Genomic DNA, 17,865 nt, shown 5'->3' with positions numbered 1-17,865 from the left:
TGAAGAAATGTGCCTGACAGAGTGCTCAATTGTAGCACCTTGTTATTTGGTTGCAGCTAGAGTTTGAAGCTGGAAGAAATCTTAAAATTTGTTTCATTTGATTCCATCAATCTGTGTATGAGAGGATACCTAATGAATCAAACTAACACAAATATTAGTCTGCTCAGTTTCCTTTGAAATTTATGTAACTGGCCTAATACGGCATTTTCTAAAGACGACTTCTTAAAAATAACCAGAGACATGAATATGTAAAAACATTTACCAAAATTACAACTATATAATGTATATTTCTGGAAATGCAATCTTAGAAATTGTGAATATATACAATAAGGCTAGTATGTCACTGTCAGAATCCTATCCAAAGTGCATAGGGAAAATTTACACAAATATTTGAATAAAATTATTAACTACTAGAAAAAAATAAATGACTATAACAATAAATGTCACCTGATCCAAATATAAGATTATCTGTAGTGAAAGACCACAATTTTCTAAAAAGTGAAACTTAAAATCACACAAGATGTTAAAAAAAAAGTTCGTCCAACTTAAAAATTGCTTCAAAATTTAAAAGGCTAGATCTCATGTTAAGTGTTCTAACCATAATAAAATTTTAAAAATTTAAAGTATAATGTTGGTATTTAGTATACATTAAGTGCTTAATAAATATTAGTTCCTTGAAAAAAAATCACACAAAGATTTAACCTATGAAATATATCTTTTTAAAAAACGTGGTAACAATAAGAACAATGTATCATAACTACATGTAGACACAAAACAGTTAAATTCATGTTTCTTCTTTTAGTCTTCAGAGATTGAATTGATTTAATTGACAAATGGTACAGCTGTACCCCAGCAACCACTCTGGACATGTATTTATAACTTGCCTCCAGGGATGGAAACTTCAGAAATAGCTCTTCAAAAAGAAACTAGCTCAAAACATTTTAGAATATAGTTTTTGACCCTGACAGTCTCACCTCAAACCACAATGAGGAGTTTTAAAAAAAAAAACATTAAAAATACCAGTGTCAGCATAATTCCCTCCAGGTTCATCCAAGTTGTTGCAAATGGCAAAACTTCATTTTTTATGACTGGATAACATTCCATTATATATATATGCCATATTATCCTTAGTGAAATAAGTCAGACAGAGAAAGACAAGTACTATATATTTTCACTTATATGTGGAATTTTTAAAAAATGAACAAATACAACAAAACAGAAACAGACTCACAGATACAGAGAACAAACTACCAAAGGGGAGAGGTGTGGGGAGGGATGGGTGAAATAGGGGTAGATGATTAAGAGATACAAACTACTAGGTAGATAATAAATAAGTTACAAAGATGTAATGTGCAGCACAAGAAATATAGTCAATATTTTATGATAAATTTGTATGGAGTATACTCTATAAAAATATTGAATATTGTACACCTGAAACTAATATAATATTGTAAGTCAATTACACTTCATTAAAAAAAAAAACAGAAAAGTTGACTTGGTAGAAGTAGTGACCCCTAAACAAAACTTAAAATAGAATCTGTAGTCAATACATTATGATGTGCATAGAGTATCAAGCCATTTGAGTAGAAAATAATTGATTCTTTTAAAAATTATTTCAGTGAATTAAAAATAAAAGTGGATAATGAAAAAAATCAATGCCAGCTTTTTATTTAAAAAAATTCTTATTTATTTCAGTTGTGACTCAGGACTGCAAGGATGATTCTGTCCACTGATGGGGCAGAGACACCAGAGCTCTCCATTCCCAGCCCCTGCCTCACTGTCCAGCTCCCCGTGGGGAATTGCCCTTGACAGCTCTGTCAAGGGATCCTGTCAAAGATTATAACTAGAGTGTTGAAGTTAGGTTATTTTGTTTTGATACGTTTTTCTTTAGGTTTTCCCAAGCTATAAAACAGTTTGAGCATGACATTGTTTCACATACATAAAATACAGTCACAAAATAGAATTTTATGAAAGCATGTGCTTTTTTGAAGTAAATATTGATGCAATTAGGATGAGGGTAAGAAGAGGAGAATCTAATTCCTTAGGTATAATACTTATGTCTCTGGTCAAAAACATTAGAGATCCTAAAAAAAGAGAGAGAGAAATTATAAAAGAGGGCTTTTTAAAGCTAAAATGGGCTTGGTAAAATTACTTAAGAATAAATAATGCAAAATATCCCAGAGTAAAAAATATAGAAAATCTTGACTAGGGCAAGATTTTAATTTATTTGGTGATATTTTTTGTACCACATATAAAAGGAGATACAGAAAATCCATCCTGTCAGCAGAATGTTGAGCCTCTTGATTTTGAATTATTCAAGTGGATGTGGAAACAACAAAATTTACGTTGTTTTTAAAGTCAACTAGAGTCATTTTTATATCATCATTTTTTCTTGACCTCCAAATTTCATTGTATGCATGATCTGTTATTTGACTTTTTGTTTATTAATTATTACAGGACACCAGAGATGAAGGTAATGAGACTAAAGCCAGCAGGATGAGTAAATTAAGAAAGACAAGAAAGGAAGACACTAAACTACATATTTTTCCAACTGAAATAGGAGAAGTGGATATACCCAACTCAAAAGGTATCTTGCTACTATGATCCCTCAAGAATACGTAGTCAAAGACAATCTCCATTTGGTCTTTTCTTCATAAAACATTTTTCTTCTCTTCTATGGGAGAAGCAAAGAAAGAAAGAAAATTTATTCCTACATAGGCAACATAAACGAAGGAAAATATAGGCTTGCAGTATAAATATATAAAAATAATAAGAATTTAAAGGGAGTAGAACTAGGAAAATAGTAGTGTGAACAAAAGAGTACAGAACAGAAGGAACATATGAGTAAGAAGAGAAGCATATTTCTGCTCTGAGAATGAGTACAAAGATCATTACTGAGAGAGGCCACAATAAAGATGTGGATCAAGTTTTCATAACACATGTTGGAAGTCCAACTAGACTCCAGTGGATTTGAAACAGTGCTGAAACTAGGAGTTGATTTGGACAACAGTCTCAATTCTAGGAAGAGTGGTGTTCCAAGGCAGGGACAGTACAAATGGCCAGTGCATGGCAACAATAAAATGCAGTTAGGCTTTTGTAAACTTTATTATTGTTTTAAAATTATCTACAGAAAACGCAACCCCATATGGCTTAAAACCAGGGTGAACTACTCCCACTGCCCCTTATTTGGTATGTCACTGCCTAGGAATAAATTATTTTCTCAAGTATTCGTCTTTACATCATATTGAAAGACAGTTGAAAACAGTGCCAACATTTTTAAACATTTTTCTTTCTTTTTTTAAATTGACGTATAGTTGATTTATAATATTGTGTTAGTTTCAGGTGTACAGCAAAGTGATTCAGTTATATACATTTTTTCAGATTATTTTCCATTATAGGTTATTACAAGATATTGAATATTGTTCCCTGTGTTATACAGTAAATCCTTGTTGTTTATGAGTTTTATATATAGTGATGTGTATCTGTCAATCTCATACTCCTAATTTTTTCCCTCCCCACTCTCCCTTTCCCTTTTGGTAACCATAAGTTTGTTCCTATGAAAACAGTTAAATCTACTACAGAAACTGTAAGTCCATTTCTGTTTTGTATATAGATTTGTCTTACTTTTTTAGATTCCACATATAAGTGATTATCATATATTTCTCTTTCTCTGTCTGACTTACTTCACCCAGTATGATAATCTCTAGGTCCATCCATGTTGCTGCAAATAGCAATATTTCATTTTTTGGGCTGAGTAATATTCCACTGTATATATATATATGTATATATATATATGTATACCACACATACCACACCTTCTTAAACCAATCATCAGTTTATGGACACTTGGGTTGTTCCCATGTCTTGGTTATTGTAAATAGTGCTGCTATGAACATTGGGGTACATGTATTTTTTCGAATTAGAGTTTTCATCTTTTCTGGATATATGCCCAGGAGTGGGATTGCTGGAACATATGGTAGCTCTATTTTTAGTTTTTTAAGGAACCTCCATACTGCTTTCCATAGTGGCTACACCCATTTACATTTCCACCAAAGGTGTAGGAGGGTTCCCTTTTTTAATCTAGCATTTATTTGTAGACTTTATGGTGATAGCCATTCTGGCTGGTGTGAGGTGATACCTCATTGTACTTTTGATTTGCATTACTCTAATAATTAGTGATATTGAGCATCCTTTCACGTGCCTGCTGGCCATCTGTATGTCTTCTTTGGAGAAATGTCTATTTCATTTTGATAAAATGGCCATACTACCCAAAGCAATCTGCAGATTTAATGTGATCTCTATCAAATTACCTATGACGTTTTTCACAAAACTAGAACAAATAACTCTAATATCTATATGGAACCACGAAAGACCCAGAATTGCCAAAGCAATCCTGAGGAAAAAGAACAAAGCTGGAGGTATAACCGTCCCAGATTTCAGACAATACCACAAAGCTACAGTAATCAAAACAGCGTGGTATTGGCACAAAAGAATCATATAGATCAATGGAACAGAATAGAGAGCCCAGAAATAAATCCACACACCTAAGGTCAATTAATATTTGACAAAGAAGGCAAGAATATACAATAGAGAAAAAACAGTCTCTTCAGCAAGCAGTGTTGGGAAAGTTGGACAGCTGCATGTAAATCAATGAAATTAAAACATTCTCTCACACCATATACAAAAATAAACTCAAAATGGCTTAAAGACCTAAATATAAGACATGACACCATGAACTCCTAGAAGACATGAATTGTAGCAATATTTTCTTACATCAGTCAATATTTTTTTAGGCCAAGGCAAAAGAAATAAAAGCAAAAATTAAAAAATGGTACCTAATCAAATTTAAAAGCTTTTGCACAGCAAAGGAAACCATCAACAAAACGAAAAGGCAACATATGGAATGGGAGAAAATATTTGCAAACAATGAGACCAACAAGAGGTTAATATAAAAAATACACAAACAGTTCATAAAATTCCATATCAAGAAAACAAACAACCTAATCAAAAATGGGCAGAAGATCTTAACATTTTTCTTTATTTCTACAGAAAGGATTAGAAACCAAATGGTGTGTCACAAATTGGGGGATACCAACAAACCAGTCATGGGACCTGGCTCTGCTGAATCTCATTTGCCAGAAGATGACAAGGACTCCAAAGATCAGACAATAGTGATAAAGCCATTGCCCCTCAAAGCATCAGCTAGCGCTGCTGCTGGTGAATTTCACCCAAACTCCAGCTATACTGGTAAGGACTCTGGGACAAACTGGCATATGGGTCTAGTTGCTAATCCCAAATTTGTATTTGAATTAGTGATATTGTGTTGTTGGTTGAAGATGCTAGCCTGAAAGTCAGAACACTTAAAATAATTTATACACCTATCATTTATAAAATGCTTTACAGTTTTCTTTCCCCACTAGGTTGCTCATCTGGAAAATGGAGGGGTTGCAATGCATGATCTCTCAAGTCTTTTCTAAAAGTAAAATTGTTATTATTATTATTATTTTTTAGATTCTATTCCCATATAGGTCATTACAGAGTGTTGACTATTCACTGTGTTATACGGAAGATTCTTATTAGTTATCTATTTTATATATATAGTATGTATATGTTAATCCTAATTTATCTCTCCCCCCTTTCCCCCTTGGTAAATGTAAGTTTGTTTTCTACATCTGTAACTCAATTTCTGTTTTGTTAATAGGTTCATTTGTACCTTTTTTTTAAGATTCCACATATAAGATGATATTTGTCTTTCTCTGCCCTTCATACTTCCCTCAGTATGACAATCTCTAGGTCCATCCATGTTGCTGCAAATGGCATTATTTGTTCTTTTTAATGGCTGAGTAACATTTCATTGCACATATGTACCACATCTTCTTTAACCATTCCTCTGTTGATGGACATTTACGTTGCTTCCTTGTCCTGGCTATTGTAAATAGTGCTGCAATGAACATTGGGGTGCATGTATCCTTTTGAATTATGGTCTGCTCTGGATATATGCTCAGGAGTGGGATTTCTGGATCATATGGTAGCTCTATTTTTATTTTTTTTTATTTTTTATATCTTTATTGGAGTATACTTGCTTTACAATGTTGTGTTAGTTTCTGTTGTACAACAAAGTGAATCAACTACAAGTATACATATATCCCCATATCCCCTCCATCTTGAGCCTCCTTCCCACCCTCCCTATGCCACCCCTCTAGGTCATCACAAAGCATCGAGCTGATCTCCCTGGGCTATGCAGCAGTTTTCCACTAGCCATCGATTTTACATTTGGTAGTGTATATATGTCAGTGCTACTCTCTCCCTTCATCCCAGCTTCCTGCTTCCCACCCCCCATGTTCTCAAGTCCATTCTTTACGTCTGTGTCTTTATTACTGCCCTGCCACTAGGTACACCAGTACCGTTTTTTTATATTCCATATATGTGCATTAGCATATGGTACCTGTTTTTCTGTTTCTGACTTACTTCACTCTGTATGACAGACTAGGTCCATCCACCTCATTAGAAATAACTCAATTTCTTTCCTTTTATGGCTGAGTAGTATTCCATTGTATATATGTGCCACATATTCTTTATCCATTCATCTGTCAATGGACATTTAGGTTGCTTCCATGTCCTGGCAATTGTAAATAGTGCCACAGTGAACATTCTGGTACATGTCTCTTTTTGAATTATGGTTTTCTCAGGGTATATGCCCAGTAGTGGGATTGCTGGGTCATATGGTGGTTTTATTTTCAGTATTTAAAGGAATCTCCATACTGTTCTCCATAGTGGCTGTATCAATTTACATTCCCACCAACAGTGCAGGAGGGTTCCCTTTTTTCTACACCTTCTCCAGCATTAATTGTTTGTAGGCTTTTTTGACGATAGTCATTTTAACTGGTGTGAGGTGATAACTCATTGTAGTTTTGAGTTGTATTTCTCTAATAATTAGTGATGTTAAGCATCTTTTTTTGTGCCTCTTGGACATCTTTATTTCTTCTTTGGAGAAATATCCATTTAGATCGTCCACTCATTTTTGATTGGATTATTTGGTTTTTTGATATTGAGCTGCATGAGCTGTTTGTATATTTTGGAGATTAATCCCTTGTTTGTCACTTCATTTGCAAATATTTTCTCCCAATCTGTGGTTTGTCTTTTCATTTTGCTTATGGTTTCCTTTGCTATGCAAAAGCTTTTAAGTTTAATTAGGTCCTATTTGTTTATTTCTGTTTTTATTTTCATCACTCTCAGAGGTGGATCAAAAAAGATCTTGCTGCAATTTATGTCAGAGAGTGTTCTGCCTATGTTTTCCTCTAAGAGTTTTTCAACATAGTTTTGGAAGTCTTAGCCATGGCAATCAGAGAAGAAAAAGAAGTAAAAGGAATCCAAATTGGAAATGAAGAAGTAAAATTGTCACTGTTTGCAGTTGACATGATACTATATATAGAAAATCCTAAAGATGCTGCCAGAAAACTACTAACGCTCATCAATGAGTTCAGTAAAGTTGCAGGATACAAAATTAATATGCCCAAATCTCTTTCATTCCTATACACTAACAAGGAAAGATCAGGAGAAATTAAGGAAGCAATTCCATTTACATCAAAAATAATAAAATAATTAGGAGTAAACTTACCGAAGGAGGCAAAAGATCTGTACTCAGAAAACCATAAGATACTGATGAAAGAAATTGAAGATGACACAAACAGATAGAGAAATATACCGTGTTCTTGGATTGGAAGAAAAAATATTGTCAAAATGACTATAGTACCCAAAGTAATCTATATATTCAAAGCAATCCCTATCAAATTACCAGTAGCATTTTTCACAGAATTAGACAAAAAATTTTACAATTTTATAGAGACACAAAAGACCCTGAATAGCCAAGGTATCATGAGAAAGAAAAACAGAGCTGGAAAAATCAGGCTCCCTGACTTCAGACTATACTACAAAGCTACAGTAATCAAACAGTATGATACTGGCACAAAAACAGAAATATAGATCAATGGAAGAGGATAGAAACCCCAGAGATAAAGCCATGCACCTACGGTCACCTAATCTATGACAAAGGAGGCAAGAATATACAATGGAGAAAAGACAGTCTCTTCAATAAGTGTTGCTGGGAAAACTGGGTAGCTACATGGAAAAGAATGAAATTAGCACAATCTCCAACACCATACAAAAAAAATAAATTCAAAATGAATTAAAGACCTAAATGTAAGACCAGATACTAAAAATTCTGTTATTCTAAATTTATGGGTTATCAATAGTGATATAGCTATTTTGGCCTATGAGTGTATTGGTCAAAAATCTCTGGGATCCAAGTGATAGAAATTAATTTTAAAATTATTTATTCCACATAGGAATCCATGATGAAAAGGTTGAACGAACAAGGTTTGGAAAGGTAGAAATATAGCAGGGTTTAAGGTTAGAGATACAGTGTCTATCAGGCTACTCTCACTTCTGAAACCAATTTCAAGATTGGGAGTTCCCTAAGACTAACCTTAGTTTTGATAATTAACTATAAGAACTCACAGAACTCACCAAAGGCTATTATCCTCAAAGTTATGGTTTATTACAATGAAAAAAAATACAGATTAAATTCAATTAAGGAAAGGATTCATGATGAAGAGTCCAAGGAAGTTCTAAGCATGGGACTCCCACTTGTCCTCTGCCACTGAAGTCATGGACAACACTATTTTCTTGGCACTGGTGTGTGACAATGTAAATGGAGTATTGCGAACCAGAGAAGCTCACCTGAGTCTTGGTGTGCAGGTCTTTATTGGAGCTCCACAGTCAACTGGCCACACGGCTGACCTCACTCTCCAGCTCCACTGGGGTCAAGCTGATACCACATGACTCAATAATAAATGACATTGCTGGACTTTCTAGTGTGGCCAGAGACACAAGGAAAACAAAGGCACTCTTGTCAGGCAGGACATTCTAAGGGCTTAGAGATTACCAGTCAGGGCCAAGGGTAAAGGCCAGAGCTCTCTTTGGGCAAGGTTAAATTCTTTACTACACACAGGGCCTAAGAAGGACATAGAGCCTGAGAGTGAACACTCTCAGGACTCCATATATATTAATTTTCTGTTGCCACCATAACAAATTTAGCATTTTAAAAGAACACAATTCATTATCTCACAGTTCTGTACATTGGAAGTCTAGGTTTGCACAGCTGATTTCTCTGCTTCAGGTATGTCAAGGCCAAAATCAAGGTGTTGGCCATCTTAGTTCTTAGCCAGAGATTCTAGGAAACAATACACTTCCAAGATCATTCACATTGTTGGGAGAATCCAGTTCCTTGCAGTCATAGGACTGAGGTTCCTGTTTCCTTGCTGGCTGCCAGCTGGAGTGGCCCTTAGCTCCTGGAAGCCTTTGGTTCTATATCTCTGAGCCAGTAGTGCCTCCGATATTTCTCATGTTTGGAATTTCTCTGAATTCCTCGTGTCTTCCACACCTCTTTTCTGCCTACAGCTGGAGAAAGTTCTCTGCTTTTAAGGGCTCACCTGAATAATACAAGACAATGTCCCTGTTTTAAGGTCCATAACCTTAATGACATCTGCAAAGTCCTGTTTGCCCTGCAGTTTAACGTATTCTACATGTTCCAGGGTTATGGTGTCAACATCCTCGGGGGCAATTCATACCATCTCTCATGTCTGCATTTCTCCGTGGCTTCATGAATGTCTCTTTCTGTGTTTGGCTTCATGAATTTCTCCATGAAGTGAAGAACATGAGCACCAACAGCCTCCAAGCATCAGGGACTATCAATACAAATGCCACAGGGGCCAGGCAGATAATGCCAGTGAGTGAGCTGTGCTGGTGAGAAAGTAGTGAGTGCTACTCACTCAGAGACCACATGGCTTGCAAAGCTGTGAATATTTACTATCTGGCCATTTACAGAAAACATTTGCCAACCCATGAATTAGAAGATGCATACATATCCCATTTGAAGGTCACCTCAGAGTTCCAGCCAATGGTTGCTGCAGAGAAATGTTCACCCAGTGTTGCCAAATCTTTCTCTTTTTTCAAGAGAAGGTTGAACTCAAGATTTTTATATGAAATTTTCTGATATTGAAGTGTTAACTAATTTAAAAAATTTCCAAACACTGGGAAGGCTAATGAGAAAACATCTGCTGATTACACTGGCTCTTTCACAGTTTGTGACCTTTGTTTTATATAGTTTCAGCCGTAAAAGAGAAATGGAATTTACCATTATTTAGTCTCAAGTCAAAATATCTGAGAAAAGAACTGTGTCATGAGCTCTCTTCTCACCAATCAACTATGACAAGGGGTGTGGGTATAATTATTGATTGATTCAACTTGATTAATTCACAGTCTTCTTCTTTGGCCCAGGGCTAGATTTTTTACAGGCCCCAAATACCAGAAAGTTTACAACTCCAAACAAACCACCAATAAATAATTTCAAAATAAATATAAAAATAAATCTCCAAAATAAGTGTAAGGAATTTCAATGTGGTATTTTCTTCTCTGTAATAACTACTTTGAATTTATTAAAAATGTATTTTTTCAAAGAATAGCTCCCCCCACCCTCACCTTTTATTGTTTTTACTTTTGTCCAGGCTTTTATACCAGGTTATTCTGCCACCCGCATTTTCCAATACTGCTGGGCTAATGTGATGTGGCCAAAGGTGGGGTCACATCTGCATTAACAGTGTGGCTCTCAGAGCAGCCGGGTCGATGAAGGAAAGGAATATGGCAGACATCCCTAAGCTGAATGTATTACAGAGTGTACTCTCAAAGGCACTTTTCCTCTTTTGAAATGAGTTTTCTGAAAGCCCAAACACCTATTTAACTTACCTTTTATAAGTGACCATGGCTTGTTCTCTGTAACTGAAACTTGTCCTCATTGTCATGGAACATGGACATTTCTCCAAGGCTTTCTAGCTGTTATAGAGCTTTGAGGTTTGCTTGGTTTTTCATGTTTTCTTATTTTTCACCTTAAAAACTCACAGTCATAAAACTTCCTCTATAAAAGCACATTGATTTAATTTATTAGCTCTCTAAGGAGATGGGAAAGGAGAGCACATCTCAGGAGCCACAGTATAAGAAAAACAAATGAGCCCATGAACTGGCAAATATCTGTCTGCTCTTCTATCATACACATGTATGCTCTATCATACACATCTGGGAAGGGCTGAACAAAAGGTTTAATTGTAACTAAGAAGTGTAATTTATTTGAAGAAAAGAAAGTCAGAAAATTCAGATTAGTTGATGCTATGAAAATGAAATTTGATTGAATAGGACTCTCATATTTGGTGAAAGAATTAAACTTTTAAATGAAAATTTGATACTTAGGATACATATCAAAATATGTGATGCCAATTTTTACTTTTTAATTAGACAAGGTCAAATCACATGATGTATTAATTACTTAGCTAAATAATTAAATCACATTAATTATTAAATTATTAAAGGAATAGCCAGTGAGTGCCTATGATATGCCTGTACTGCTTGGAGGTACTGGGGATACAATAGCAAGTAAGTAAATACATAATAAGTAAGCTCTCCTGGAGCTAACATGTAAGTGGTGAAAGACAGTAAACATGTATTACACAACATGGCAGGTGGTGATTAGGACCCTGAAGAAAATGGAAACTGGTCAGTATATTATTATGGGCTGAATTGTGTCTCCCCAGAATTCATATGTTGAAGTTCTAACCCCTAGTACCTCACAATGTGACTGTATTTGAAGACAGAGTTTTAGAAGAGGTAATTAATGTTGAATGAGTTCTGTAGAATGGGCCCTAATCCAATATGACTGGTGTCCCTATAAGAAAAGATTAGGAAACACACACACAGAGGGAAGAGCATGTGAGGAAGATGGCCATCTACAAGCCAAGGAGAGAGGTCTTCAGAAGAAAACAACCAATCCTGCTGACACCTTGGTCTTGGACTTCTACTCTCCAGAACTGTAAGAAAATAAATTTCTGCTTAAGCCTCCTGGTCTATGGTATTTGTTATGGCAGCCCTAGCAAACTAATATATACACTCACTGTCCAGCCATAGTGCAACTTGGTGATGTTAGAGAGAATCAGTGGTTGGGCCTGTCCACATTGTGATCAAATATCACAGAATTAATACTTCAGATGATTATGTTTTTTTTCTCAGCACTTTCACCATGATAAGTTATCCCACCTTTGCATTTGGTGGCATGTTTGTTGTCTATAGTTTCCTCACTCAATAATATAAAGCTCTCTAAGGGTGCCCAGCCTTTTTCTGGCTGCCCCTATATGTGCAGTGTAAATAGTATGTGGTAACAAAAAAAAAAAATCTATATTGAGTGGATAAACCTTTTTCTTATTTTAAAATAGCACACATTTATTGTAGTAACTGTAGAAGATACAGATAAGGCAAAGAACTAATGATTACCTGTGATTGTATTATTGGTGAACTAGTAAAATGACTATACCTTTAATAGGAAATGTCTTCTGATTTTTTTATGTTATTAATATATTTATGGTTTACATGTAATTGCTTATTACATTTAGAATACTGATTATCTAAAATTTTCCATATTTTAAAATGCCTATCAATTTTATATTCTTTAAGGAGAATTATTCATCTTGGGCAGAACACCCAATACTTCAGAATAAGTTTGGGAACACAGCAACTGCTAATTTGGCATAAAACACTGTAACTGCTACAGCTTAATTGTTTCTGTTAAATGGAAGGTAGTTATAAAGCCTATGGAGCATCAGAGCAGCCAAATTTATCAGTGACGGGACAGCATCCCTAATATATTTGCATAGGTAGAACCAGTCATTTGATTTCCACATACTTCATGTACTTAAAATCTACTTAATCTGTGTTTTTAAACTGTCAATCTTTATGTTTTAAAAGCCTAATTATATCTCAAAAAATGATACTCAAGCATCACTTTAAAATTACAGCTGTTCAACATCACTGATGCGACAGATTGATGGGTATTCAGATTCAGACATGATCATGGTACCATTTACCAGGGTGAGAGTCATCGTGCTTACCTGACGCATTTAAGAAACATTGATATGGTGCTTACTGTCTGCCAAGAACTGTTAAATAACTTGTTTAATCATCATAACAAGCCTATGAAATAGGTAATATTGTGTCAGTGAGAAAGCTGAGGCACACAAGAAAGCTGAGATAAGAAAAGTTGCCAGGGCAAAGGCAGGATTTGTAGGGAGGCAGATGAGCTTCAGTGTTTGTGCTGAATGACTACAATCTGCTGCGTCTCCTAAAAGTCAGACAGTAGCCAACATCTATGATGTGTACTGTGTTCCTGATCCTTCTCTACGCTTTAGATACATTCAGTCATTTTATGGCATTGAGCCACGCACCGAGAATCAAAAGGTCTGGGTTCCAGTTTCAATTTTGGTGATGGACTGAGAGCATGATTCAGGGAACCTGGTTGTACTTCTCTGGGACTTAAGCTACTGAGTTGGTTGAATTAGATGTTATCTCCAGTCTCTTCTAACTCTAGAGTTTTAGAATTTGTAGACTATCTTAAAAGTCTTGAAAAAAACTTTTTAAAAAGTTTTCTAGTTTTTTAAAATAGAGTACTCAGTCTAGATTTTTCATCTCCTATACTCTCATTCTTGAAAAACACTTTTATATGCTCATTTATACAAATTTTAAATTTGACAGAGATGTAGATGTCTTAGATTCAGATGCCATTATAAAGATATAAAGCCCTTTTGGCAAAGAAAATGAAACAAAAAAGCAAACCCACAGAAAATAAAAACAAGCAAATAATTTTACCTTTAATCATACAGGAACTTTTTATTTGGGTAAAACCAGTTAGTTCAAGAAGCTCAAAGTCTTTTCGATGATACTCATCTATATACAGCCTTATATGGTGCCAAAGCAGTGATGTAAATATATTCTAATTTCCATAAGCAAAGACATTTTCAGTAAGTGCTTACATATAATATTGCTATTTACTTAAGCAAATAGAGTTAACCTTCACCTCGTCCCAGGTGATAATCTCTTAGACTGTTTAGAGACAATGTTCTCAGGAATAAGCCAAAGACATGGAAACATATGATGCTTTTGTTAATGATCATAATGACTAATTCACTATTCTCTAGCCTCATTTTACTTCGCAGTTCATCATGATCTAATGATTTAGACCATTTTTATTTTACAGATAACACCAGGGACAGCACTCAAATTCCTACTGCACCTCAGCTCTCCTCTAGAATGAAACACATTAAAGAAGAGATGACCAAAAATCACCTTCAGTTTGTGCGATTTGAAGCAACAGACCTCCATGGTGTGTCCAGGTCTAAGAGTATCCCTGCACACTTTTTCCAAGTGAGTTTTTCAAGTAGAGTTATGATTGAATATAATTTCATTCAATTCATTTGCAAGCAAATGGTCCTTATTGCTCTTTCTTATTTTATTGTAATCTATACAGCAATTCTAGTTGAAAACCAATCATTCATTTTGTTTCTTCCCTTGCCACTCCCCAGACACATTATTGTTCCCCTAAGAGCTGAATGTGTACTTTCAGCTCCCAAACAGCAATTCATTTACCCAATATAAATATAAAACTAATTAAAACTGGTGATTTTCATCCTTCTGCCTTGAATAATTTCCTCCTTTTTTCTCTTATTGCAATTATGAAGATTATAATTTGTTTGATATGAGAAAATTACAACAGAAGACCCAGGAGTAAATACAAAGAGAAAAAAAAAGATTAAATAGAATTTGCTAGATAAAAAGCATATCCCTTTTAGCTTCTAATTCTGATAAGAATATATCCTATTTTTGTTGGATGACAATAAATATTATTAAGTTCTCAAAAATAGTGATATCAAGAAATACAATATTTTTAGATATGTTTTGAGATTTTCTGAGTATTTTTCAGTTTATGTCATGTATTGACTTTAATAACTGACTTACTGTGTTACTGAAACATCATTTCTTAGGAAGGGACATCAGTATTATATACAAAAGTATGAAAATTAAGCATCCTCTAAGATTATTGTTTAAATATATCTTACTTATTACTTCAACATCAAATTGTAATTTTTCTCATTTGCTTTATATTGCGAAAAACTGGGCATCTTCAAAACACTTTTTAAAGAATTCCAAAAGATTCAAATCTGTTTCTTCAAAAATTCTTTAGATCTGCCTGCACACACACACACACACACACACACACACAAGCACACACACACGATGTTTATGTATATAGGTCCTTGAGTAGGTTGAAAATTAAGCAGGCGCTGAATAAACAGTGCTTGACTTACTCAACTTTACTACTGGCAAAAGCAGATTTGTATCATCCAGGTCAAATGGCACTTGGAAATGTGCAGAGATGGTGGAAAGCAAAGGAGGAAGTGGCTCACCGGCACCTGCAGCAGAGTCGCTTCTGCAAGCATCAGCCCCTCCTCGTTAGCCACGCTGTTTGAGATTTGAAAGTAATATAACAACCAATTTGGCTTGCAGAATGTGAGTAGGTTTTGTTAACCTCACGGTGTTCACTGACATCATAGGAACCAAACTTTACAGTCAGCTTTTTCTCCACCCATTAATGGAAACGTCAACACATGAAACCTTATTGATATTCCTACTACCCAATTTCTACATTTTTATGTGTCTGTTCAACTTTATAACTTCATTATTTCCATGTTATATGGCACATAGAAAAGTTAAATAAAAGCTAAATCCATTGAACCCAAGAGGTATTTGACTAGAAAGTGCCTTAGCAATCATCTATTCTAACACTTCTGTTTCACAGATATGGAGGTTGAGGCACATAACGTAGTTCTGTGACCTGCTTAACTTCACACAAGGAATTAATGACAGAGTTAGGACTGCTGACTTGAAGGCTGCAACATTTTGGAAACTATAACATAGGTCCACATTCACGGGCAAGGTTTCTGGAGCTCTGAGCCTGTGAGGTACTTTGTTCGTTAGTGGGTTGTAAAGGTGAGTGAAGAGAGAAGTGCAGCGGTCAGCAGTCCTGGCTCCTCTGTCCTGTGTGTCCCGGGTGTGACAACAGTCAACTCTCTGAGAAAGAGTGAGAATTCTTTACTGTAGACTTTGGAGAGTCAGTTACCTGTGGGGATTACAATAGAATAAGCCAAAATAAAGGCTTATGTGAAGTGTTAGCCACTATGCCACACAATAAAAAGTGCTTTAAAAATACTTTTGGTTATGAGCAGTTCAAATAATTCTGTTAGATTTTACCTTTGTCATTTGCTATAGATATTTTCTTTATCATTATCGCTTTTCTTTATGAGTGCTGTTTTCATGAACATGAGCATATAGAGTCTCCAAGGCTAAAGCTATTAAGACTTGTTTATAAATTACCTTTGGGAGTTTTATTTTAAACTATTTAAAATTTATCTGATATTAAGCTAGCTTTAACCAACAGATGTTAAACACTTTTTCTCATTCTCCCACTCCCACCCCCCACCTTTTTGTTTGTTTTCGAGTTTCAAAACTTGATTGCTCTATCCTTTAACTTCTTTAGGAAAAAGTGATCCATGGCGTTTGCATGCCCCGAGGTTATCTTGAATTGATACCAAATCCTAAGGACAAGGAAGTGGATCACATAAGAGCAACATGTTTTAATAGTGACATAGTCCTGATGCCAGAGCTATCGACCTTCAGAGTTTTGCCGTGGGCCGAGAGGACCGCAAGGGTGATCTGTGACACGTTCACTGTGACTGGCGAGCCTCTGCTGACTTCCCCAAGGCACATCGCAAAGAGGCAGCTGAGCCGGCTGCAGGACTCTGGTTTCTCCCTGTTCTCTGCCTTCATCTATGATTTTTGCATTTTTGGTGTACCTGAAATCATCAATTCAAAGACCATATCTCTTCCTGCTTCAGCATTGCTAAATGATCACGACCAGCCCTTCATCCAGGAACTCGTGGATGGTTTGTATCACACTGGGGCCAATGTTGAGAGCTTTTCCTCCTCTACCAGGCCTGGCCAGATGGAAATCTGCTTTCTGCCCGAATTTGGCATCAGTTCAGCTGATAATGCATTTACCTTTAGAACAGCTGTCAAAGAAGTGGCAAGGAAATATAATTACATCACTAGCTTTTTCATCAAGACTGGATTCTGCAATTCAGGAATTTTGTCTCATAGCCTCTGGGATGTCGATGGAAAGAAAAACATGTTCTGTAGCAGTTCTGGAATTGAGCAGCTCACGATCACTGGGAAAAAATGGTTGGCAGGTCTCTTGAAGCACTCTGCTGCTCTCAGCTGCTTGACGGCTCCTGCTGCTAGCTGCCGGAGGCGCTATTTCAAGGAGAGTAAAGACCTGAAGGGGAGTGTGCCGACAACGTGGGCATACAACGATAACAGCTGTGCTTTTAATATCAAGTGCCATGGCGAGAAAGGCGCCAGAATAGAAAATAAACTGGGCTCAGCCACGGCAAACCCTTACCTGGTGCTGGCCGCAACCGTGGCTGCAGGCTTGGATGGACTTCAAAGAAACGATGGTGTTTTGGCTGCTCCACAGGACAGCACAGACCTTCATCCATCCAAACTTTCTGAGATCCCTTTGAAACTAGAAGATGCCCTCATGGCACTGGAGGAAGATCAATGTCTGAGACAGGCTCTAGGGGAAACTTTTATTCGATATTTTGTTGCCATGAAGAAATATGAGTTGGAAACTGAAGAAACAGATGCTGAGAGAAATAAATTCTTAGAGTATTTTATTTAGTGTGAAACCCTTAACTATTCCTTTAGCGATGTGAGTTTTACTTAAGTAGTTGATCTGCCAGGAAGAAAAGATTGGATTTTTGCAACAACAACAAGACTACAAATGCTTTCTCTCTTTTTTGTCCCCATGGAGTATTTGACAGATGAAGTGGGGTTGCTGAGAGGATTCTGATTCAGAAACAAACAATAAAGTTGTGG

The 17,865-nt window shown here is 35.9% G+C and overlaps 1 protein-coding gene across 1 annotated transcript in view; it reads left to right on the top strand.

Moving 5' to 3' along the window:
- Positions 1-17,668, top strand: part of LGSN (lengsin, lens protein with glutamine synthetase domain) — a 67,913-nt gene extending 50,245 nt beyond the window's left edge. Inside the window, exons 4-7 of the mRNA XM_068550855.1 lie at positions 2,458-2,587; positions 5,050-5,247; positions 14,132-14,298; positions 16,469-17,668. Coding sequence (XP_068406956.1) covers positions 2,458-2,587; positions 5,050-5,247; positions 14,132-14,298; positions 16,469-17,668 — 1,695 coding nt within the window. The remainder of the gene's footprint in view (positions 1-2,457; positions 2,588-5,049; positions 5,248-14,131; positions 14,299-16,468) is intronic.
- Positions 17,669-17,865: the final 197 nt, after the last annotated feature.

This window comes from Eschrichtius robustus, chromosome 9, assembly GCF_028021215.1.
Source record: "Eschrichtius robustus isolate mEscRob2 chromosome 9, mEscRob2.pri, whole genome shotgun sequence".
In the NCBI taxonomy this organism is placed as follows: Eukaryota; Metazoa; Chordata; class Mammalia; order Artiodactyla; family Eschrichtiidae; genus Eschrichtius; species Eschrichtius robustus.
The sequence above is the reverse complement of the archived record's forward strand: the minus strand, read 5'-3'. Positions and strand labels throughout refer to the sequence as shown.